Below are 26,519 nucleotides of genomic sequence, written 5' to 3'. Positions count from 1 at the left end.
TGGCCGACCCGACTCAGTCAATACAACCATCCACCCTAATACATAAACGTTGCGGTTTAATTTATGTACGTACGAACTTTCCTTGAATACCTATTGGGGTTTCAATTCTGAGGAATCGGAATGGTACATAGAAATTGGAATGGTACATTCGTAAAATCAAAATTGCAACTATCTCGTCTCGCTGGATACAGTTTGGAATGTAATTCAACTTTATCGGGAGCTAAGTCTGAACTTGAATGTTCATTATCGCTAATTGGTGTAGTTCGATTTACTCAATAGGGTGAGACTCGTTTTATTTCTTTGCACTGGCTTCGCACCAGCATTATGAATTCAGTGAAACTACTGAAAATATAAAAAAAAAACACAAATTGAAAATCAAAATAAAGTCCACGCGGCGGTTTTTCGCAATTAACGCAAACATTGAGACAGACAGACAAACAGAGTGGCCAGACAGAATCAAATAGATATTTATAAAGTGGTTTATAAAAGCGCTCACAGGATGATACGTTTCAGTTTGTCTTTAATTTCTGCATCAAAAGTACATGACTGGCGATATTTTCATAATAGGTACTAATAATAAGAAATACATAAATTAACATGTACTTATAACGCGTTTAAATCTGAGCAGCTTTTAACGAGATCCGAAGTTTAAGTGAGGCGTGTATAAATATAGCTTAACAATTAGTGAGTTTTACTGTTTATTTTAAAAACTAATGCAGCTTTCAATTTAACTTTTACGGTGAAAATTGTTGGATTAAAGCGTTAATTTAGCGGAGGTGTACGTTAGTTGCCAGCCCCTAGCTTCGTTTTGCACTTACAAAGAGCAATCGATTTTAAAGCTCGCTGGATTGAAAATTATATGAGGAGCCTTAGAGAGCGGGTGCGGGCGCTGCTCGTGAGCCGCCAATGCGCTTGTCTTTCGGTTCAGTGGGCTTTCTTTAAATTGGCGACGGCTCCGCCGCTGGCCGCTCCGCTTATTGCATCCCCGCCCGCAGCGTCGCGACGTCCACGATATTGCCTCCATTCGACCTTTAAGCAAATAGAATTTCCCAGTCTGTAAATAGGATAGCGTTATAGGTAAATCTTCGGCGTGTCCTCGCGTCGTTTACGGGTAAAAGGTAGAAATTCAATTTTTATCGAGTACGATTACGATCGGCCCGAGGAGCAAGTACTCTTACGGAGTCGGGCGCCGGCTGCGCTCGTTTGTCTTCTCTTTAGCCGGAATTTGTGCGTGATGAAGGACAATCCTTCAACGCTCGTCGGGATATTGTCTCATTTTGGCGGGTTCCAGGCGTTCTATTCATATTCATGTTCAGGGTAGGCGAGGCCAACGAAATGCCATACAATGTCGTTTTTATTCTGACGAGTGAACGCCAAGAAAGTTGCGTGCCACGAGGATTTTCATCATGGGACCTATCAAATAATAACGAGGTCGTCCTTCCCAACGGTGAGCCCGATATCGGGGGCCGATCTATTCGGTAACAATCGTGGCCGATCTTTTGTACTTTATGATAATACATGTCATTGTTATTTAGTCAATCGTTTTTGTATTCACTCATGTAACATAAAATAATACACGTCGTACGATGAAATAAATATAATGATCGATATTACGAGTATCATGGCTTATAATAGCTGGGTAGTGGAGAGCGTTAATATCAGTGTATCAGCAAAATGGTTGTGTTAATAGTCGGTTGGAATCGCATCTGCAGTGTACTCCGGTCGGCCGGCTTAAGCCTATTGTCGCGCGCACGAGGACCCATCACGAATTCTGCCCACGAACTGCTCTAAGGTTTATTGTAATTTACAAAACTGACGCAGGTTTTGTTGCTATCATTTCGCTGAACGTTTGTTTTGTTACCCCAGCTTTCTTAGAGATAACCTGCTTTAAGATTACGTACCTTCAGCACACTTAGTACTTTTTATTACAACAACTTAAAAGCTTGTACAAATAATACTACTAAACAGCACTCACTGTAGCCCAATTAAACGATGCGTACGAATATTACAACGAAAAAAAAACAACAAAAATAAAATCGCAAATGCGAAATTCAAATAAATTACGAAAACCTTTTGTAACCTGTGGTAAACAAATTCATCAGCTCCTACCCTTTGGTCTCAAATTATTTTCACGTACACATTATATATTTTACAGAGGGCGGAAGGCTACTAATGGCATAAATTGAAGAGCGAGCGCTAGAAGCAACCACAGGATTTTGCGTATTTGAAATTCAGTTACTGGATGTGCGCTCCGGAGCGATCGCTGTAGACCCCACGTTATATTTTCTATAGAACGAAGGAGATGGATCGCTTTAAAACTCGCTAGTGGAAACCAGAATTTGAAATTTGCATCCCGACGTATCAGGAGTAGTGAAACGTTGTAAGTGGTGTGCTTCGGAACGTGCTTGCGAAATTTTCACGGTTAGCTCGGAAATTCGAAGCGCAGTTTGGAGGTGTAATTACTCTATTTTTGGATAGATAGATTGTTTGCCTATATTGGCTACATCGATTGTACGGTTGGCTAGATTGATAGGTACAGCTACAGCTGATTGAATACTTAATTTACGTTTTAGTGGTTGATCTACATCAGATTTGAAGTAACTATAATCCACCGCTTGCGTAACGTAACCTAGTAACGCAATTACCAATTTGCACAAAATCTATTCAATAATTATTGCAAACATTCATAAGTCATTTTCTGAGCAATCATGAAGCTTCATTCTGAGTTATATCATAAATGCTATTTCAACCAGTAACTCGCAATAAACATCAAAGAGCAAATCATGTCACCTGATAAGATCGAAGCGACAAAACTAGAGTAATATAGAGAGCGGCGATCCCATTACAAATGCATCGGGTTGTCTGGTCGGCTGACAGGACGCGGCGGGGCAAGACGATGCTCAGTACAGCGTCATATCAATCACCATTGCCGTACTCCAGGCCGATCCCTTGGCACTTGGCCTACATTCCAAATTACACAAATTTACGTAGTGGGCCTAACCGCTGCCGTTAGCCCGCCGCGCGGATTAACTCTAGAGCGCAGCTTACATCGGGACCGCTCCAATACCACGCTCAACCGATGCCCAATCTTTATCTATATACCGCACTAACTTTATAGTTATACAACGTCTAACTTCGCCAAATAAGCCCTTAATACACAAGTTAATAAGTAGAAAAGTTTGAATAAACTCATCTTAACTCGTCAATGTTGAGAGCCATCAGCGACTGTCTACTTTGGTGAAAGTTAACGTTAAGTAGGATTTGCGTTAAACTTACGTTTCCTCGGAAGGATTAAAGCAATAGCGACGACATATTTAACAGATTGTAAGTTCGATTTTATCTCCGATACAGTGATAGATTAGATCGCGGTTTTGAATGAATATTTGAACAGCAATTTGAGATCTGTTTCGCTGGAGCGATACGTAATTTATAGTGTTTCGGGATGTGGGCGTACAATCTATTTGTTATGAATCGTTTTTGCCGTTTCTCGGCGTATTGCTCGTTGTTATAGTAAACACGCGTAATACCCTTTCATTTATAACTCCCGCTGCGGTTCTTGATATAGGCTCGCCCTTAATACCGACTTAATTAGTGTCACGCAAGTTCCATAATCCAAGGCTTGAGCATCGTACGACCGTTCTTAAAATGGAGATTAGTGCGGCAAATATCTCGAACTACGCTATCCGTTCATAAAGCCACTACTCCACTACACCGCTTTTGGGATAAATATTCAGTTGGGGAGCCGTAAGGGTGATTTATCTGAGAAAAATCTTCGTGTATATTTGTACGCTCTTTGTTGCTAATTGTAATATATACGGCGGGATTGAATTCTACGATGCTTTGTTGCGACAGAAAGAACATAATAAATTGTAATGTAGAAGACAAACAAAAATTTAAATAACCCCAAACTTGGTAATTCGGTGAAGATTTTAAAGTATGTAAGTATATTTTCAGTGTCGCAACATGTCGGCACGAAGAGTCAACTGCAACGAGGAATTCTAAAAGAACTGAACATAAACATAGTATTTTGTGTACGGAAGTCCTTCCGCGGTCGCGTACAACGGATGTGCAGGAAAACGCTTGCATACTGAGTAGGCGTGCCTAAAAGACACTGCGGACTTTAGTTCACCTACAGCGGATTACACGAAACTTAAACATGCCACCTAAATCTGCGACAAACCGTTACAACCGAAGCATTTAGCTCACTGGCTTTACGGGCCTGAGCCTAACTACGTGAAATTAAAGCCCAATTCTAAACTACACCACTCCACTTTATACCACAGATTAATTCAATTTATGTCGCTCTATTTTTATAGACTTTGGAAAAATGTTGACTGGCGTATTAATTTTTGACAAGTCTCTACGGAAAACTCGCCTCGTTTTAGTTAATCTCATTAAAATTTTAATCATATCCTCACATCGGACGTCAACGTATTATTTCTAGATTGTCCCCCGACATGTCACTCGGCAAATTAGTCAGGGATTTGTTAGTGTCGATCGACGGGCGATTTTATTTTTAACGAGACATCAAACATTATCGAGGGCTCCGCGAGGAGTTACTCAAGCGCCTGTTTACAAATAAGAAACGTCGAGGAGACGAGTGCGTAATAAATTTTATAACACGGCATCGATTCGGATTCGAACGTAATAATAATATATCGGCTGGAAATATTGGAATGTGTCGGTGCGCTCGGCGCACATCTTAAAATAGACCCTCATCAAAGACAAGCAGGTTTGCAGCTGTAAATCCATTTCACTGTGGCTTGTCCGCATTATAAATTGGGGCGTACATATGTATGCGCGCAACTTTGTTTGTGTGACGTTTAAACAGAGCGGCGTGTCCTGTGACCTCGTGTTTCCATCTCATGTCGCACCACATTCGTTTGCGTTTTCTATTAACGTGTCCCGGACACTATTAGGGCAGCTAGATGGATGTTGTAATTTGATTTTGTATACATTCACCGAATTAGAGGAAAACTACTGCTACACACAAAGACGTGCGCTGCCATGTTTTAGCATTAGGATTTGCAATTCCAATTTACTGCAAACAGTAAATGCAAAGTTTATTCCAAGTTAGTGAAATTCGTAAAATGTAAACTGAATATTTTTTTGAGAACAATGTCAAAAAAAGTCGTAGTCATTATCAACAATGTGATTCCGTTGACAAACTACTTGTGTATGATAATTTGAGTCATATTGCATTTGATGAAACGCGGTACGCGAGCCGAGGTTCGCTGAGCACTCTAGACGACCGCAGTGCATAGATTTGCATTTTACGGTTTTGATACGTTGAGCGAATATTCAGTGCGGTGTCGGCGTAGGTATCTTTTCAATTCGACGCGGCGGGCGCCGAGTGGCCGCTCGAGGGCGCTCGAGTAGTGGCGCGTGCTCGAGTGCCGCGCTCCATGCGCCTGCGCACCGCTCGCCTCTCGCCCCTCGCGCCTCCCTCGCCCGCGTCACCCGGCGCGGAACTCCCCATCCTTCGAAGGTTATTACAATTAACTACAACGCTGAGTTAAGCCTCAATTTGGCACTAGTTACTGCTGCCATTAGAGATCTACTGAATGTACGTTTTTCAACGAATTCAACGATAAGACGTTTTGCAACTTTAAAGTAATGAAACAGGCGCATATCCTAGGGCATATATTCAAAGATCCCAAACATGAAGGCTTTAGGGACGTGCCGTTATTCGTGGTCGCGTGGCACGGAAGTCGGCCATATTGCGGCGTGTCAGCTGGTCGCAGCCGGAAGCGTCGTCAGCACCACGAGTACAAGACGAACATTTAGCTAGTTTTATGTCTTACCACTCATAAAACTTGGTACATTTGTCTAGTACGTTGTGTCCGCTGGTGTTCACTTAAGCTATACAGAATAACAAAGTATTTTTTATCGTTAGCACTGAGGTCAAGTGTTATACGATACAAATTATGTTTTAAATTGAAAACTGCAGACTGCACTCCAAAACGAATAAGCAATAACGTCGCACAAGACTTCATCTAAATTGAATTCATACTTTGCTGTCTGTTGTGAAATATTTTCATCTTTTATCTGCCTAGAACTGTTTTGTATGTTGCACTCCAAAATTCTGGACCACCGGCATGGAGAATAAATCATGCGTCAAACACACCCATCGGAGGGGAAGGGGGCGAGAATGTGTCGTGTGGGGGGCGAGGGGGGGCATTGCTTCCGAACCATTCATTCATTCGGCCGAGATTCATCACGTCACCGACTCATAGGCCGGCCAATTAGTGACGCCGATTCATTTTCTTTATTTCTTTTCCAGAAACAGATACCCACCGCCGAAAGTTAATGTCGGATTACTTATTTTCCCTCGGGATATAAAAGGATATAGGAAATATTATGTAGAAATCTTTTGTACGTCAAGATTTATTACAGGCAAATGTTCTGATACCAGCTATCCTACCTATGACTTAAACGACTATTAAGGTAATAAAATTTTCATCTCATATGATATCCATTATTAAATTTCAAAGGAGATTACGATCTCGTAATCTTGAAATATAACGTTTTCTATTTCACCAAGCTCGTTTGAAGAGGACGCTTAAAATTTATCGACTCTGGTCCTCCTTTGCTATAAAAGTGCAAAAGTTTTCCACGGAACGCACAATTTACTACGTTTCTGGCGAGTACAAACTAGATTTAATTCAGCCACTGTACATATAAGCTATATATTACGTAGGTAATTATTTTGTGCAAAGTTTAATTCTGCATTGCGCCATTGCCGAATTCGTGTATGAAATTAAAAAATATTGCACGATACCAATATAAATTGAGAATTCCTTTGGCCTGACGATCATAAGTAAGTCAAGTATTTGTATGTGTTTCTAAGGAATGAATAATTTATCATCGTCCTTTGATACCACTTTCCAGACGTCTAATTTTAAATTCTATTTGCCATTCAACTGTGTGTAAAGGATATAATTTAACTAATTTCCAACATGTGTGCGAGAGGAGTAGAACACTTTCGTGAGTAGCAGAGTACATACCTTTTGTATAATTAAACTGCGGGAAAACCCAGTTTAAGTTTAATCCTATAGCCTCTTGACACCGCACTCCCGCCCGGAGGGGAGCTTATTTTGTTCGTCAACACTATCGACCGATGTGTAGACGAAAGCGCTCAACCGCGCTACAAGTGTCACTCGAAATACAACTGTTATACTTATGTAACACGGTTTGTTTTCCAATGTGCTGTTGTGGGGACGCCGTTTTCTTTTTGTAGGGATAGAGAAAAATATACGGCATATATAGAGTTCAGTCAGTCGGCTATCATTCACAAGGATTGCATGTTTTGTAGGCAGCCTCCGTCATAGACGACATTTGTTCCTGTAGTTTGTATTTACTTAGTCTTACGAATAGCTCCATACATTCGGCTGAGGGAGGGTTGGTGACGTCAAGTAGTTCGTCGTAAGGACATTTAAGTGATGCTTACAATGTATTCGTATCACGACGTCGCCGGAGGAAAAGTGTTGTGTTACCCCACACACTACTTACTGTGACATCAATTAAATTTCATGTAAGCCTCAAATAGGTTAAGTATTTAATCTTGACAAAGTAAACAAATATAACGTTTCCTCTAGTGTTTGTTTGCTTTATTTATCTACTGATGTATGTACGTAAACACACTTTGTCGGATTTATTGATGGTACCTGTTTTGAGGGCAGAAAACATTTAAAAAGAAAAATATATGACCTTTGTAAAACCCACGTTATTTAAAACTTTCATTTGTCCTCTGAACGAATAGAGTAAGATTTGTAAAAAGAAGATATTTAACTAGATACGAAATTCAGTCGCATGAAAACGCAGACAGCAGACAGCTAAAACAAAATACAGACACATGGTGCATGTCTCGTGTACAGTTCTTTTAGTTTATTACGTTTATTGTTTATTTACAAACCGCGACCCCACAGAGTAAAAGTAATAATACATTCGAATGTAAAGTTCAAGTTTCGTTAAGAGAATGTCCGATTGTCCAGCCCCCGTGTTTTAATGAATGCTCTTGGCAACCCCGCGACGGCTTACAACATTTAGGTCCTTATTACGCATTCTCGACATTTGCTTAATGTATGAAAATTTGAAAGAACGAACCATGTTGATGGTACTCGAAACAAAATAATTGCTACGGTCGCGCGGTCCGGGATTCGGCCTCGACATTCATTATTCACTTTTTATTTCGCCCTCCCCTCGGCTTATAATTTGACTCGAAACATAAAATCAAGTTTTATTTGATTATGCGTAGCAAAAAAGAAAAATTACAAGTATCTTGTATCCTTCACTTTTAATAGGGAGAGGAATCTTTACATTATGATTTACTTGGAAAAGTTCATTTGCGTTATCTTCAGCGATACAGCTCATTTCGTAACGGCCCGTTTATTACGTGTTTTTCTCAAAACAATCCATAATGCCTGAACTTTTATCTTTACCTTTAGAGTAAATTCTATTTAAGTCACGCAAAATTCAAATTTTATTGACGATGTACAAATATTCGATTTTGAATTTTCAAAGTGGTAGCGGAGTTTCAGCGACACATCCATCTCGTACACAAGGCTTACATCACGTCTGCATACTTGAAACAAAGCAGCGTCAGTCAATCTTACAATAGCCTAGGGTTGGTATGGGCATAGTTTTTTCATTTAGCAAGAAAGGGGAGTTAGCGGCAAGGCGTAGGCGCCCCGACGTCTCGCTTTCATCCACTCGCGGGTGCTGCTACATAAAGGAAAGTACGCACACAGTTGCCAACCCTTACATATATGCAGTTCTGATGTGTTCCGAATGGCTTTCGATGACAAGTGCACTGAGCCGGTTCACTTTTTAGGTTCCTAAATGCAGCTATTGTTTCCGAAACTCTCGTGCGAGCATTTCTAAAGTATGACGTCGAAGTAGTCCATTCTGTTAGGGGTATAACAGTTATTTGAATAGAACGGTTCAATGTTTTATCGATAGAAACGAGAAAATGTCATAAACAATCAAACAGCATTAAAGTGTAGTGCCGCCCACTACGTAGATATATTTAACTGTATAGAATGAAGTGGTCCTTTGTTCGCGCGCCGAGCCCTGCGTACGAGTAATAGAACGTAAAAAACTGAAAGAAGCAATATCCCAGGCCTCTTCATAGCTACTCCATCCGTTTCTTTCCACCATTGTGCGGATCCTCTTTAAATTTTTCATGGGCTTATCAACGCATCGATCAGGCGTTATTTATTCAGCTCACGATGTAATTCTAAGAAGTTTGTTCATTTACATGTATTCGTTTTTTGCGTATTTGCTTGTTTGTGTTTGCTTTATCGAGTATTGAATGGAAAAGTACTTTAGAAAATGTCATTATTATTTTATTGATCTAAATTCCATCGCGTTGCATTTGGTTGATTTTGTTTATGCTATTTGCATTTAAACAGAATGGAAAGACTTTATTTTAAAATAAAATTCAGTTGCATGTTAGTGTTAATTGAATTGAGACAGTGAATCATTTCAATTTGACAACAATAGCGAGTGCATGTGCGGCGGCGAGTTTGTTATCGTCGGAATTAACTAGCCTAGAACGACAGACAGCAAGCATCAGTACGAGATAGAGATTAATACTGTGCAAGTGTCGGTGAAGCCGAGAAGCAATAACGTTTCGTTAATGTCTCCCATTTAGAACGTACGCGGTTAGTGTCTTGCGTCGCTTGACGTCGCACGCCACAACCGACTACGTACTTATTTCACGTCGTGTCGCTCCCACCGAACTAACGAGACTGGCACCCTGAGCCCTGGAATCACCATTTGCCATCCGTGTGGTCTCTGTATTGTTACAAATGGCATAGATCTGTTGGAAGGCGCCCCGTGCGGGACCTAATGAGCTGTGAAGCAGATAAGGTGCGCGACACGAGAAGACGGGATCATCCCCTATCTATACGAAATGCTCACTGCGCCGAGGCGAATGCCACCGATACATATTTAGATTCAGTTATAATGTTGCCAACAAATAAGATAAACTTTGCATACGGTACGAACCTAAACTACATGTGCTTTACGAAAATTGTTACAAGAATTTGCACGGTAGACCGCCAGTTTGGCCTATACGAAAATCAATTTTCGTTTCCACTAAAATACTTTCAGCAGAGCTTTCACCAAAACGCACAAAGTGGAGTGAACAAAAAATTGAATGAATGATAGGGAGGTCACATTCTATCCTGTGGGTGTAGTAATAATGAAAAATAGGTGCTTCAAAAATACGCATTTATTCAGGAAGACAAAGAACAGACAAGCGGGCCAGAGGCTGTGGGCAAACAAAAATGAAATGCAACGTCAGCGTCGGGTGGGTCGGCCGACCTTTGTGCCCTCGCTTGCGCGACGATCCCCCCAAATTCTCTGTGTAAAAATTGATTAATATTGTCCCAACCGCCTCTGCCGCAATAAGTGCTATATTCACTCTTTCATGTGCCACACAAGTCTTGAAAGAAAATGTTTTCAACTGGATTTCGCAGGCTGCCGTAATACTTTTTTTAGAAAGAGCGAAAAAGGTGTGCGACGCAGAGTGGATTTAGAGAAATAAAAAATAACTATTCGAAGGAATTGTACGAGTGCTGACGTTGGATGCATTTATGCGTTTAGTTTCATGGCGCTGTCACGTTGCGCTACAAAACGGAATACGTTCAGAATAAAAACATTGTACACTGTTATATTTTACTTCCTTCGGTGTAAACGGTTGAAAAATGTATGTATGCACGTGTACGGACATTTTAATTTTTCGACCGATAAAGTTTATGGCGTTTATTACCGAAAATATCGGTGGCGACAATTTCGGTGTGGTGCGAAGCGTTGTTGGTCGGGAACGTAAAAATTTGTGTGCGGCGTGCGCTGCGCTGGTGGCACATTATGAATTGAGTTAGAGCAACTCGTAAGCCGCACGTCGCTACAGGGACGCCGCACCGTCGTGCTGCTCGCCGCTCGTAATTGGTGTGTGTAGCTTTTTGTCGTGCTGCGGCCGTTCGGTGTTTGTCGCCCGCGGTCAACTTACTCTAAATTAAATTGTTGTATTTTTCACAACAAAATGACTGTGACGTAGCTGGCTACTGCCGCGTCCTAACGAGCCCGACGCTAATGTTGTTTGCTGGACGATGCACGTAGCAAAATTTTTGAGTTTCGCATTGTAGCTTTACATGAATTCAAATTATTTCTTTGCTCATTACGTTCAATTTTCAATCAAGGTTAGTGTAAATATTTGTAATAAAAAAACATGCAACTTTATTGTCACAAGTTGGTAAATATTTAATTCATTAAAATGAAATTCAAACAATCAAAAAGCAAATTAACGTTACGCATAATGTACTTAGGGTGGCACGCAATTGTCAGCCGTGACAATTAATACGAGCAATCAAAGGTAGCGCGTACCAATTTAGAGGCCCGAGCTAAAAATTGGATATGCGGTGAATAATAATTTTCCCAATGGAGTGAACTGCGTTGTCCACATTTAAGGTAATTGCCAACAGTTTGGGCTGACGTGGCGGCCGGCAAGCCTGACACTCACTCCCATAGGACCACCCTTTACAATCCCATTTATAAATGCCGCTTAATCAAATTTTTATTTATCGCTCCCAGAGTATTTTGGTCGTATGAATCCGTGATTATAATATTCAAACTTCAAAACGTAATTATTGTTAATCAGTTTAATCAAAATTCCATAATGATAATTCCGCATATTACCGGTTGATATCAGTTTTATTCGATCATTCCGTTATTGGACGACCCATATCCGTACTTGCGCACTAAAATACGTTTGCTAGACGCATACACGTAATACCCCATATCGCGTGTCTTAGTATTGAATATAAATCTATCAAATTTCGTATTTTACGGTCAAAAGGGTTGGGTGATCAGTATGAATATTACCCGGGCATTGCGGTTATCGATCAGTCGGACTGCCCGTCGTGTACATAAATAAAAAAGTATGATCATGATCCGTTTGCACCTTCTTTTTATAGCCTCTTCGCAGTATATCATTTATATTGAACACGGAAAAATATTCCCCTAAAATTTTATACGTTCATTGGTTTCATTTGGGGTTACGGCAGTAACTATAGCAACATAATAATGATATAAAGGTAAGTTACGGTGCTCAGGGTTTAATCAAAATACACTCTTTTGCAAAAAAAGCGGGCACCTATGCGAAATCTTAGTTTTAAGGACTTTACGTGTATTTCAAAGGGTTTTAATGATTGTAGTATGTTTCTAGCATCAAAAGGGTTAGCGAAGCATGCGTGAGAGTGTATTCTAAATTTGAATTTTGTACAATTGCTAAGAAATTGGTTAAACCTTGTTTTGGACTAATTGCTGGCAGAATTGAAGGCAGAAAGTTCGTCAGTGTTTTGAAAAGTTTTTGAAGTGATTTTCAGAAAAATTATAATGCAGTTTTAATTAATGATTAATGTACATTTTTATGAGATCAAAACGTTTTCGAAAAACTATGCATATTTGATAAAATTTTCACCTGCTCTAAATGGGCTATATTGATGATTGATGGCAATGTTAAGAGTTTCGGTATTTTATTGTAAAACGTTCTATAGTTTAGATATTGTACCCAAGTGTTTTAAAATATCGCTTTTTCATAATTAAACACTATTTAGAGGAGTATCAGTACTTTGGGCTGCGACAAAACCAATTTAAAGTAAGCAGTGCCGATCACAACTCGTCTCCAATCGGACTTTGACTTTTAAAAAATAACAAATTTTGTGATTAATGTTAAAATTAACCACATGAAAAATGATGAGGAGGGTTTAAGCTATCTCAAAAGTCAAATTATTGCCGCGTTGAAGCTTTCGATAACTCCATAGGTACCAGGTTACTAAACGATGATTTAGCTGAGAGGGAGTCAAGAATACAAAATTATTGTACAATCGTATGTTTCTTAAGAAATGAGCAGATAGCCAATTATTGTCATGATTTAAGCAGGAACGTGCTGTAGATGCCAGAAAATTTCGGTGCAGTCAAGTTTATTTAATAAAACGTCAGTGGGTTGAAAACACGCTATTTGAACGCTCAGACTCATAGATCTTCAGAGGTCTACGGAGTTTCCCAAGAGACGGGGTTGTTTAAAAACGAGTGATTACGGAACCTTAAGACCTCGTGCTCATAATCTATGCACTATTTTCTGTATTTTGTAGAATTTCAAGACTTTAAAAAATGTCAAAGTCTGATAGGAGACGAGTTGTGATCGGCATTGCTTACTTTAAATTGATTTTGTCGCAGCCCAAAGTACTGATACTCCTCTAAATAGTGTTTAATTATGAAAAAGCGATATTTTAAAACACTTGGGTACAATATCTAAACTATAGAACTTTTTACAATAAAATACCGAAACTCTTAACATTGCCATCAATTATCAATATAGCCCATTTAGAGCAGGTGAAAATTTTATCAAATATGCATAGTTTTTCGAAAACGTTTTGATCTCACAAAAATGTACATTAATCATTAATTAAAACTGCATTATAATTTTTCTGAAAATCACTTCAAAAACTTTTCAAAACACCGACGAACTTTCTGCCAGCAATTATTCCAAAACAAGGTTTAACCAATTTCTTAGCAATTGTACAAAATTCAAATTTAGAATACACTCTCACGCATGCTTGGCTAACCCTTTTGATGCTAGAAATAACCTACAATCATTAAAACCCTTTAAAATACACGTAAAGTCCTTAAAACTAAGATTTCGCATAGGTGCCCGCTTTTTTTGCAAAAGAGTTTATTTTTGTTGCAAACAATGTTTGAAGAATTCCCCTTAGAAATTAATATGGAAGTTGAACGGAATGTAGTATTTTCCAGCTATGTCCTTGATTGTTAAATAACGTGGCAGTGGCGGCCCTAGGGGTGTGCGAACTGTGCCATCGCACAGGGCCTCGCGCTTGGGGGGGCCTCGCGCTACAACCCACACTAATATAAAAAAAAATATAATTAAAAACTATACATCTGGTCCAAGAAAAAAAATGTGCATTTTTTATTTATTTCTAATTCATTCTGCGTTTACTTTTTGTATCCTCAATTTAACAAAAAGTTGGAACACCAAAGTAACAAAAACAACTGGCTCTCGATCCAGTCACGAATTCTTTTTATTTGTGCTTAATTCCGAGTTTAATTTGAAAGTCCTTAAACAAAGAATTTTAAAAAAATTCGCGCTCGCTACGCTCGCGGCTGTTCACTTGACAGTACCTTTCCTTCTAACTTGATTAGAGTACTTTTATGTCCCAAAACTCAAAAATTTTCGCGCTCGCTTCGCTCGCGGCTGTTCACTTAACAGTGCCTTTCCTTTTATCTTGATTAGAGTACTTTTATGTCCCAAAACTCAAAAATTTTCGCGCTCGCTACGCTCGCGGCTGTTCACTTGCCAGTACCTTACCTTTTAACTTGATTAGATTACTTTTATGTCCTAAAAATCTGAAATTTTCGCGCTCGCTACGCTCGCGATTTCACCTTACACTGTTATTTGTTATACAAGTTTAGTGCTTTAGTGACCCAAAGCTCTAAAATTTTTGCGCTCGCTAGGCTCGCGGGTTGCTTTACTTCCCGCTTCTTTTATTTTTTTCATCCTTTTTTTGCCGAATTTTTTTAGAAGGTAGCGCCGCTTTTCAGTCTTTTTATTAACAAGAAAATAACTCCTAGCTACCGTATAAACTTTCTTATTTACGACGTTCGAACTACTCAAGTCACAATCTTTCAATACATAGGGGGCGCTTGGGTCATGATTGCACCCGGGCGCTACATGAGCTAGAGACTGCCCTGAATCAGTTATACGAAGAGCTGCATATTATCTCGGTGTTGAAATATATATTAGAAAATAATTTAACTGAAATTTATCCCACTACCGAAATAGTCTTGGGAATTCGAATAACAAAATAATAATATCGAAAAAGCAGTTTTTCGAGGCTTAAAATTATTAATACATGTTTAAGGATTTCGATGTCACAAGATAGACTTTCAGCCTTTGCTATTCTTTCGATCGAAAATGACATTGCTCATTCATTCGATTATTCTGCTTTAATTAAAGATTTTAGTCTTAAGAAAAGTCGCAAGCATCAGATCATTTTAATATTTGTTAATTTTGTAATTCTTTAAATATAAACTGTAGTAAAAATAAAATTTTATTAATTTGTTTAACTTTAGCATTTCTCCTCAAACATGACGATTAGCTAAATCAAAACACCAGCTTACTCTCGCAACACATACTTTTCACGTAGGACAAAGGGCCTCGCATAGACCTGCCGCACGTAGCCTCGCAATGGCTAGGGCCGCCGCTGTAACGTGGAATTTAAGAAAGTATGTCAAGTAACACAGTAGCAACAGTTATAGCTGGACGGATGTACTCGTAATCATAAAACGTTGGTTACTGCAATTTCAAAAGTTTATTTCTCTTATTCCCAGGGCATTGAACCATTTCGATGAAGATGCTGTTTGTTTTGGCGGCTGCCCACCAAATGTTTACCTTACGATCTCATAGTATTTTTATATACTTCTAAGCGAGCTTTTTTTCTTGAAGTATTTATTGACTGCAATAGTTTATTATTTGAGCATCACATTTAAATGAAAAATAAAACGTATTACGTCTACAATGTTACTCCGAGACATCGTAGGAGTTTTCAAGAATCATTAGTGTTGCTTGGAAAAAAAAATCAGACAACATGTTTTTCTGCAGCGCATGAAAAAAAAATTAAACAGGGGAGAAAAACGCGTTGATTCGTTGAGACAACATGACGCGGGTAGTAGGCAAGCGTTGTCACACTTGAGATTTACAGGGAAAAGGCAGCAGCGGGGGTGCGGGACGCGGGGAGCGCCACTTGGACACGTAGCCCCCGCCCCCGCCGCGCGCGCCTCACCCCCGCCATGCCACTTATTCATCATTTACGTACATTTGAGTGTGATTTCGTTTGGGATCGTCCCAGAACTCCGGCCCTCTTACTCACTTACATTAGTTACATTAGACGTTACCGAATCTTGTTTTATTCAATTTCCACAGCGCTATTATCTTTCGCCACTCATAGTAATAGGGATTCCTTTCCGAGACGTAATAATATTTCTCGTTTCTAGTGCCTCAAAGGTTTAAGGGATTGTATATATTGTTGTATGATGGTGATATTATTTTGTTACTAAAAATCTTGGAGCTTAATACACTTATAAAAGATTATACGCTTGGGTTACAAGCGTTGACAATTTATTTTGCCATGTAAAGTATGTTTACTGTCGCACACAATTTTGCTTATGACATTACCTGTAGGCGAAGGCTATAAACATTTTAATTCTCAAGGCTCAACTTTACCACCTGACATAATTCTATCATGCTGTACCAGTAAACTCTAACAATACGTGGAAATTGAGTCCACATTTGCAGGAGCGACCGCTGAGTTTGAAAAACGCCAACACAACAGCTCACAGGGGGTTAATTGTATGACTTTTGTCGTTTCGACGGTCATATGATATCTACGTAAATGCTGAAGCTCCCTTTCATGTTGACGCGACATCTGCTAACTTTGTCGTGGCGTCATAATTACAGTATCGAGCACAGCTCCCAGGCTCGTTACCAATAGGAAGCCCCGTAAAAATCTCAACGACCATTGTTAACTTGACGCGGCGTGCATTTTTTCCACCGTTATTACCGCGCATAAATATTCAAGAAAACAGGTAGCTCTCCTTTGAGTTCGAGCCGTGCAACGATATTGACATTATAATGAAATCCCCCTTTAAACGTCTACGCTTTGATTGTTAAAATATGCATTGAATAAATAAATTAGGTTATACTAGCAATCGTAATCATCGCGTTTTATAGACTGGATTTACGTTAAATAATTTTAGCGATACTCATTAGTAAATCTGTGAAGATTTAGTAGCGGAATTGCTTCCAGACTAATCTAAACTCACATTTTAGTGAACAAGTCTGAACACGGTCCAACATTGTCGGTCTGTGGTCGCTATTATCCCGCAGAGTCATTATGTATTATGCGTTCTTCTGAAATATCGCTGGTTATCCTTCGCGGGAGGATCGCATAATATATTATCTGTAATTATTTGAACATTTCGCTCGCCCGCTGTGAGTTGCCTTTACTTTGTTTCCAATTGTTTTTACGTTATGAACTATCCGAACAAATTATGCAGAATCCCAACACATCCGATCCCGCTTGTGCTTACTATTCATATAAGCCGATAAACATAAATACTCGTACAAATAAATAACTAAAGAAAGTGGAATTTATTGGAAAAAATAAATTGACAACAGAATATATTATTTTGCGGATTTGCAAATAAAACATGTGATATTTATGTGTTCATTCATCATGTCATATATTGTTGGTATTGATTGATTTTGTGTTGTTGCAGATGGTCACCAGGACAAAGAAGATTTTCGTAGGAGGGCTATCGGCACCCACAACGCTTGAAGACGTAAAGAATTACTTCGAACAATTCGGACCGGTGAGTACTCGCATTCTTACTTATGACGTCATTAGATAGGCACGGCAGCACTGAACCCAGTGTCGGTAGCAGCGCCATTAGCAGAACGAATAGAGGCGTTTAGCCGCTCAGCCGTACAGCCGACATATTCCACGCAACGTGGCCGCGTCGCGCGCGCAAAGTTGAGACAACTTCGCTCGCCAAATTTAATTTACAGCAAACTTTTTGGAAAAGTGTACTGAATTTGCACTGTCATGTCTCATTTGTTATTAGCCAACGCTAATTTTACCCGCAGCTAAATCATTCCGTGCACATAATAATTAAACACATTACCCTCAAATTTGGCGCGTCGGTCAAACTTGCAAACTGTGTTATTGCGATTATGTTCCTGCTTTACTTGTTTTGATGGATATTCATAATACAGCGGCTTAGTTCCAAGCGATTAAATAGTAGATGTACTCCGTTTTTTATACCAAACGAACGCCATTATGTGAAATTGAAGCTTTCAACTAAATTAATGTTGTTTTAATGGATACTAAATAACAAAGCAGAGATTTAAATCAGGAAAACAATTTCTTTGTGCCATTATTGTCTCAGGTCGATATTGAATAAGACTGTCGTCTTAGCGCCAATCTCTCGTCTCGTTTCTCGGATGGTGTCACACGAAAAGGGATCCTCGTGTGACTATTTAAAGTTAATATTCGCGTGGCGTTGCGCGTGTGCCTGTAAGTCTGCGATAAGTTGGTCTTTGTCTGGCGGCCGCGACTCAGCGCAGGTGTCTATCTACAAAAGTTTGGTCGTAATTAGCCCCGTATCTAGCATGGATGCGGACTAAGGAACTTTTCAGAATTCAACATTGGCTACAGGCGGGAGTCATTGTGCCGCTCTCAAAGTAATCGGAGCGAGCCAGCCGGCAGCGGCAGCCGGCCGCGACGATCAAGACCTTCATTACCTATTATGAGAGTTTAGAATAAAGCCAACGAGTTTTTCGGAGTGAATGTGATTGATGCCGAGCGAAGGAAATATCCCGGGAGAGATAAAAGGAATTTAATGAAGAGTCTTTAAGAATAATGATTAAGGGAATGGTTATTCCTTTTGGTCGACGGCCTAATGACGGGGTCTTTTGAATTACTTTTTGTGACTACGAAATATTGTGTAACCGCAATTATTCTAATTAAATACAAGCTGCGAAGAAAAACTGACGAGACCGATAAATCTAAAGACTGCCGAGCGATGGTCTGTCTCACTTTGATGGGAATAAATTGGAACACGTGGGCTTCAAAAATAACTCTGTTACAACATCCAATGTACCTACAAGGTTCTTTTTAGAAGATCCTATTTTTCATTACGGAAATTGTTTATTTGTCGAAATAGAATATTTTCATATTGAAATTGATAATACTTTTGGTACAAAATCGTACGATTTTCCTTGTGTACCTGCCTCGTTATAAATATGACCTTGACTACGAACCGTTTTAAAGGCCTGGATGGTTACACATAGGTAGTAATCTAAGGAAGTAAATTACGGAATACCGTTATTACATTCAAGAACGCACACCGAGAATTCTGATTACAAATTAATTCAATAACATTGAAGCCGTGCACTGTGCTCCCGGGCCGGCGTCATTTCGTAAGGGTGTCACATTTTGAGCAAGTTTAATTAACAATCTAGTCGCTTTTGTAGGTGCCTTCATTAGTGTATTTGTGGATAAACATTGCGCAAACTCGGCGCGTGCGTGTGGCTCGTGCGAGCTGTGCGAGATCTTACGAAGTGGCGCGATCACGTGCGAGCCTCGCGGTGAAGTGTTGTGACTGGTGGAGCTACGCACAGCCGGCCGACGTACGCCTCCGTGACTCCTGTCTCGATACCAGTTCCCTACGTGCGAGCTTTTCGAATGCAAACTGTCTCAGAATATCAAATGAGCTACTTAAATACCGAACACAACGACTACGCCCACCTGAAGTAAAGGCCGTGAGGACGCATACACGCAACGCCGTAAATGAAAGCCCGTCGGGCCGGGGGTGGGCGAGGTTCAACCCCGGTAACGATTTCCTTCAGATAATGGCAAATTCTCTGACGAAAGCTGCTCAATGGTACCCTTTCAAGGAGTTGGGAACCGTCAAATTTATGTACTCCGTCCATGAAATCGCCATGCCTATCGCTGTTTCGTCCAAACGTGACTAAAGGCAGGGTAGTCGCGCAGACACCCCTGTTTTTGAATGTCGCTTGCACACCTACGCGACGATATGGCTGCGATAAGGCAACGTCAGCAAAGAGGGATAAGCGTGCTTAATGAGCTGCAGATTAACGATTATGTTAAACATCGCTAAGCATCGCTGGGGTACTTATCGCTGTGCGATAAAAATATGACAAAAAATACACAGTATCGAGTTACCTTTTTTTGTTACTCAGGTGTGACCAGACCTTAATAGCGATCTTGAGCGTCCAAGCATTCTTTCATTGGGGAACTTTTAAGTGTGCCTGTCGGGACAAAAGTAAAGAGTTATGGAGATAACGTGCCTTCGGTAGTTTAATCTGCACAGATGTGGCGAGTAAAAAAACAGAACGGATTGCAGCTGGGTTAATTTTATGGCGCGAAAACGCTTAAGCTAAAACAAACACGTACGGGAATTACTTCCGGGCATACATTCTCTGGAACAGTTTTAAGGTGGAGGTAATTTGCCAAATCCAGTTGTGTATGATGAAGAGCTCGCGTTGTTCTTATGAATTAGTATCTTGCTCACTAAGAATATTAAGTGATGTATTATGTTTTAAAGTAATGGGGTTGCGTCTGTTTTGTTGTTGAGGAAGAAGCTTTATTTAAGGCGAGTTTTGGGGTTGTTTTGATTTTATTTTTGCTATATAACTTATATAAGATAAAGTAACTTTATGTCTGAATGATAGCTTTGACTTAAGTGACAACGGATTAGCTAACTAAAATCTTGTAGACATGTCAGTTATTGTGTAGCCGTCATGAGGTCTTCCATTAGCGTCATAATCCGTCAATCATGGTCAACGTTTGAACAACATTTGACACCTATTGACTAACCTCTACATAACAACCTTAGATACTACAAGACATTGAATTTAAACAAAAGTAAACAAGCAATATACAACGCGCCTGATTTATAGATAGAAATATAACTTCATTATCTGCATCGAGAAAATACTTTTAATGGTAATTAAATAATTACTTACTGAAAGAAACAAAAATCTGGAAGCACATGTGTGTTTGTTGCTTATCGACATATCGACAGGTCGTTACTTCGAAACATAAACAACACTTTTCCTCAGAATTTTTACGACTTTCGCGGAACGGCGAGCTCTCACTCATACAAGGTCTTTTCATTACTTCAAAGTCGGCGTGGGATGCAAAACAGGAAGAAAACAGAACTCTCATAATATGTAAATCGTAGTCGAATTCACTTGAAAGTCGAAGCTGGAGCTCTGCGATGCGGACTTAAAAATTAATTAGCCGAACGACCGGTGTAATCGCTGAAGCCAGCACCGATTAAGAGTTATCTGGGAGCGCGTGCGGCCGCAATGTTGACTCCACCGTCCGGTGCCAGAGTGCCCTTTCCCTCGCCGCCCGAGTGCCGCTTAGGCTCTTGTGCCTCTCGCCCCGCCACCCCTGTCTGCCAATCTCTGCCCCCAGTCGACAGAAAACGCACACTTGCCCCTCACAATTTCACCACGGATTGCTTATATTTTATTTTTTTCTCTTCTCATGAAAATGTATGCCGTCTTTATCTGTCTATCTGCCTCGCTAAAGCGATCTTATATTTAATGTTAAGCGGACAACTTTATTCACAACAATTTTGGCCGGAATGTTTAAGTAAAAATGCTTTTTCTTGGTGAATATTATTTTTAGATTGGGTAACGCGAGAAAAATAACCGATTATATTTTCATCCTCCCACGTAATTGTTTCGTTATATTTTGAAGGAATTTACTTCCAATTACTAGCACGTTAAACAATGTAAGGCGATATGAAGTTATTCAAATAATGTAATAATAACTTAAAGGGGGGAAGTGAGCATGATTTCTATGTGGCTCTGTTGGAAATTTAATCAAAATGCAGTACTTTCTCGTAATTTAACGCCTTACGCTGGTGAATGAAGGGCTCGAGGCGACGCTCAAGTTTCGCAACCAATATAAAGTTGAGCGCGTTCGCTAAGCGTCGCACGCACAAGAGGGTGTCTTTGAAGAAGTTCCGCTGCATGCTTGATTCGCTATTGTTTTAGCCGACGAGCGAGACCAAACTCTGACCGTCGCTCCGCCGATAACTAGTACGCAAGTCTTGCGATCCAACTTGCACGATTACTTGTTATTATCTCAACATACGCTCTTAACTTTGTATCGGCTATCGACATGTTCTCTTCGAGTCCTGACTGCGACTGGTGGCGGGAATTGCGAACAGACTTGCTCTGCATATGCTCGCCCGAATGACTTTGTACAACTGCTTTCCAACTGTTTTGATCCAACTTAGTTTCCTCGATAGTTAATTTGATTTTAATATAATCGGATCTCGAGCAAATTGTCCCGTATAAATAAATGTCACGTATCGAAAATATTATCGTCTAACTTGAGAACAGGAAGAGCTCCATCCAAACATAGCACACTTGAAAACCGATCTTATCTTCAAGAGATAAGATCGATCTTTACTTCCAGATGTTACCGCAGAACATAAATATAGTTATTGCAAAATTTAGGGGATGTATCAAGTATATTTGACCAAAGCACACAGTCGAAAAGCGATAGGTAGTCAAGTTTAACGCTCGCTCACTATCTAAACACCGTTTAATGTCAACAGTACTCGAACTGTAACTGAGGCGGGTCAGGAATTCGGTACACGATAGTTACCTACGATATCATCGGAGGCCGTATATCAATCAGTTGTTACAATGCTCCACGGTTGTCGTTTATCTTCGGAGCCGCTCGGATCTGTCTGTCCAGATTCGTGCATTGTTCCGACATTAGCCGTGGCCGCCGAAACGGTGGATGTCTGAAATGCCAGTGCGGTAGTGGCGTTCCTGTTGCAAGCGCATCGAGCGCCCGATAGCATTTCCAATTTCCTGACTTAAATTGCTCTAATTTGGTTATGCGCTGACGGTTGATCGAAGGCTGCTAGCGTCGACCGCCGCCGACACTCGCGTTGCGACATATAAATTCAATATCAATTTTGTATTGCATTTCAATCGGTAGCTCCCTTATTTTTTGTAGTGCTTTTAGCATTTAGCTGGAAAAATCTCCCCTGCAACAAGATGTAAATTTTAATAATATTTTGGGAAACAATTTTGTTCGTTTTTAGGGTTCCGTACCTCGAAAGGAAAAAACGGAACCCTTATAGGATCACTTTGTTGTCCGTCTGTCTGTCTGTCTGTCTGTCTGTCAAGACCCTTTATCTTAAGAACGCGTGGACGTATCAAGCTGAAATTCACATGAAATACTCGGGTCTATTGTCCCTTTAAGTTGTGAAAATATCAAGCTTCTAAGCCATGCCAATCAAAAGATACAACCGATTATGTCGATATTTTCAATAAATTCTCGACACTCGCAAAGGAATCAAAACCTACAGGGTACTTCCCGTAAACTCAGAATCTTGAAATTTGGCATGAAGCATTGTTATATAATGCAAATATAGGAAAAAATTGCGAAAATCTCATTTTTTTTGTTATATCATATAATTAAAATATTTTAATAAAATGAAACTTACTACCTTATTTCTCACGAACGAATAAAGGTATCAAATTGAAATTTATACCAAATACCTAGGTCTATTGTCCCTTTAAGCAATGAAAAAATCAAACTTCTAAGTTAACGCGATCAAAAGATACAGCAGTTTTACCGACACCTTAGACGAATTTCCGTCACACGCTAGGGAATCAAAACCTACAAGGTACTTCCCGTGAACTCAGAATCTTGAAATTCGGCACGAAGCAACGTTATATAGTACAGATAAAGGAAAAATTGCGAAAATGATAAATTTGAAGTTACATAAAATATTAAAATATTATTTTTGCTTACATGACATAAAATATTTTTTTAATAATTATAAACTTACTACCTACCCTTTTTCACATGAACGCGTAGAGATATTAAAGTTTTGAATAAAAAGCGAAATTCATATCAAACACTTCTTAAATATAATGGCCTCTAAACTGAAAAATTTTAAATCATTCAAAGGTCATTGGGCACCTTAGTATGAAAACCATACCCACGGCGGATACGAACGAAATATAGCACAGTATAATGATAAAGGCTCTGATTTACTATGGCATTAGTCGCATCAATGTGAACCATGGGAATCTAGAGAAAATCAGGTGTAAACATCAAATATTTTCCTCATTTCAATGGGGAATTTAAACGATGACTATAAAACGTTGTATATAAATAACTTCAATAAAATAACTTTTACAAGGTACTGGCCTACTATTTTAGTTATATTATAAAATAAAAAATATTAACTATTTTGACTCTCACGAAATTACCATAACTATGATTGTTCTAAACTGAACGGTTGGCGCGAGACTTTATCTTTACTTTTTTATCTATACAGGATTTGTTCGGAACCCTCGGTGCGCGAGTCCGACTCGCACTTGGCCGGTTTATTTTTTTTTTAAAAGAAGTAATAATATACGGGTAGTTTACAATGGTAATGTAAAGAGGTACTTTTACATTAAATATAAATGGAACAGAAAAAAAGTCAATCTTAATTTTCCAATAGTTGTAGTAAATAGCCGTGTATTACGATAATGGCTGGCTAATTGCGGCCTTACTACTACAATTTCTATTTAAAAACTAGTGCTTAAGGCTAGTTAATGTTGAACGCGGGACGGATTCAATTAAGTCACAATAATTGCACGATTAAATTTATTGCTCACGCTACTTTACATATTTAAAGAAAATATATAAAAAATATAACACTTAGCAATAGGCCCTTGATTTGCTTTCATCGTACTTACCTCTAGAAATAAATGTTAAATTATTATGTCCTGTTACTCCTTAAAGTTTCTATCAGATTATAAATAAGTCCTACATAGATCTAGTCTAACCAATACCTCGTTCTAAATTTAAATTAACTACACCAAATATATCCCCAGTACTTAATACCGACATCTCAATTGTTTACATCGCAGAGAATTATCCCGCGATTGGAATTACACTGAAGATCGATCGGAGCCTGACTGATAGAGAGTTACCCTGACAGATTGCCAATCTATAGCCGAAGGGTATTCCTCCCCAGACACAATATTACACGGAAAACACGTACATAGTTTAATACAACAAATAACTTTCAATTGAATGTCGATATCAAATTATATTGATATCGTATTGAGGCCTCTTTAGTCTCATAAAATAATCCCAAAAAAAACGACAACACAGACAATATTTTCAGTTATTATTTTTCACGTGTGTATTGAAAAAAAAATATAGCCAATGCTACTAAAAAGGTTGTAACACCATTAATAATCGTAGCTGTCATTTTTAAACGCCTCGTATGATAACTATCACTTAACTCGTAAGTGCTCATAATATCGTTAACCAAATGAATTGATAACAGTGTTAGCACCATTCTCATTTATTACTACACCTTTTGTTCAAAAAATAAAAGCTAGTTTCATAAAAAAGTGCACAGAATATAAAAGCAAAGAACAGACAAAAAATAAATCGTTGATACAAAATTACAAACACTTACCAACGACTCAGTATTGAGAGGTTTTATTTTTGTTTGAATCGAAATAAAGCAACCCTTACAGTAACAATATATTAGTCTAATGGAGAACTAATTACTCCCTTTCTACGTTTATAGAACCACGGAATTATTCCTGGAGGAGTTTCCAGACATTTGTTTACCTACACAGTTTTTTGTTCTGTATACATAGAATAGGAAATTCTGATTAATTCTTAAACGAAATCAGTTATCGGAATTAATAAAACTTCTGTTCTTAAGAATTATTAAAATACAGATGTAAACTTGTATCCAATAAATAAGAAACACCATTAAATCACAATAATACTTATATTATTCCGTCCATGATACTTCTAAGATCCAATATTCTAGACTACATCTAGCTATTCCATGAAATAATACATCCATAAGAATTTAAAAACAATATCATTCAACACTGTCCCGATGAAACGACACATTTGCAATGTAAATGGAAACGAAATTGTATTCTATTATGAAGACGTGTAGGTTTATTTTTGTACGAGCAAAATGATGGAACAATGATGTAATAGTTTTCTCCACGTGGAGTATGGGGTGAGTTCGGATTAGGGTTACCATTCGTTTTGAACTTTTTTAGATTTATAAAAGCACTCAAATGTTTTATTGTATATTATAGATATTTCGTTACGTTAGACGTTTTATTTAGAGCACATAAAATCATCCAATAACACCAAACTAAAGCAGGTAAATCTTATTTCCCTCAATTTATTTCGGTGTACATTTCAGAGCGTTTTTCCTTTTTGTGCCTTCTTGTTCGTTAACATCCAAACACAATTACCGCACACAAAAAGGGCCGAGCATTTAAAAGCACATACAGCAGAGTTCTGTTGAAAATGGCCTATTTTCGGGACGTCTTAAGTTGGTAACCCTATTCGGGATAAACGCACCCTCGGGCGGGCGATTTGTATTAGCCGTCTAGTGCTGTGCTCGTAATTGTCGATGCCGCGGGCAACTTGCCGTCGCGCTGCTCTCTAAGAGGGGCAAATCCGAAAAAAGTAATGAGAAAGCTCCAATCGATAGTCCTTTTCGATATATCGTTGTTAAAGTTGTACTCATTATTTTATTACAAAGTGCCTTCTGTTTATGTTTTTGTGAGTTTATTGACACTGTCTTTATTTACTGTTTCTAGTGAAAAGTTTTGAACTTTCTTTTCAAACAAATGAGCAATTGTTGCTGTTATATGCAGGTTTAACTAGAGAGGAAGACTAAATAGATACCAACAAAAATACAGCCCTATTAATATTCAAAACACATCAACAAAAAAAGTATTCAATCCAAAAAGCAGTAATTTATACAATCCATCAATCTAGCAAGTTTATACAAAAATCGAAACGCCGCCATACTTTTTGACTGCA

At 39.0% G+C, this 26,519-nt stretch overlaps 1 protein-coding gene across 10 annotated transcripts in view; it reads left to right on the top strand.

The window, feature by feature from the left end:
* Window positions 1–26,519, top strand: part of Rbp6 (RNA-binding protein 6) — a 439,678-nt gene that overhangs the window by 265,117 nt on the left and 148,042 nt on the right. For all 10 annotated transcript variants that reach the window (XM_064036408.1, XM_064036405.1, XM_049839598.2 and 7 more), the window contains one exon: window positions 17,362–17,454. In XM_064036408.1, coding sequence (XP_063892478.1) covers window positions 17,362–17,454 — 93 coding nt within the window. The remainder of the gene's footprint in view (window positions 1–17,361; window positions 17,455–26,519) is intronic.

The sequence above is a fragment of the Helicoverpa armigera genome, chromosome 9 (assembly GCF_030705265.1).
Source record: "Helicoverpa armigera isolate CAAS_96S chromosome 9, ASM3070526v1, whole genome shotgun sequence".
Taxonomy (NCBI): Eukaryota; Metazoa; Arthropoda; class Insecta; order Lepidoptera; family Noctuidae; genus Helicoverpa; species Helicoverpa armigera.
This window is presented reverse-complemented; position numbering and strand designations above follow the sequence as displayed.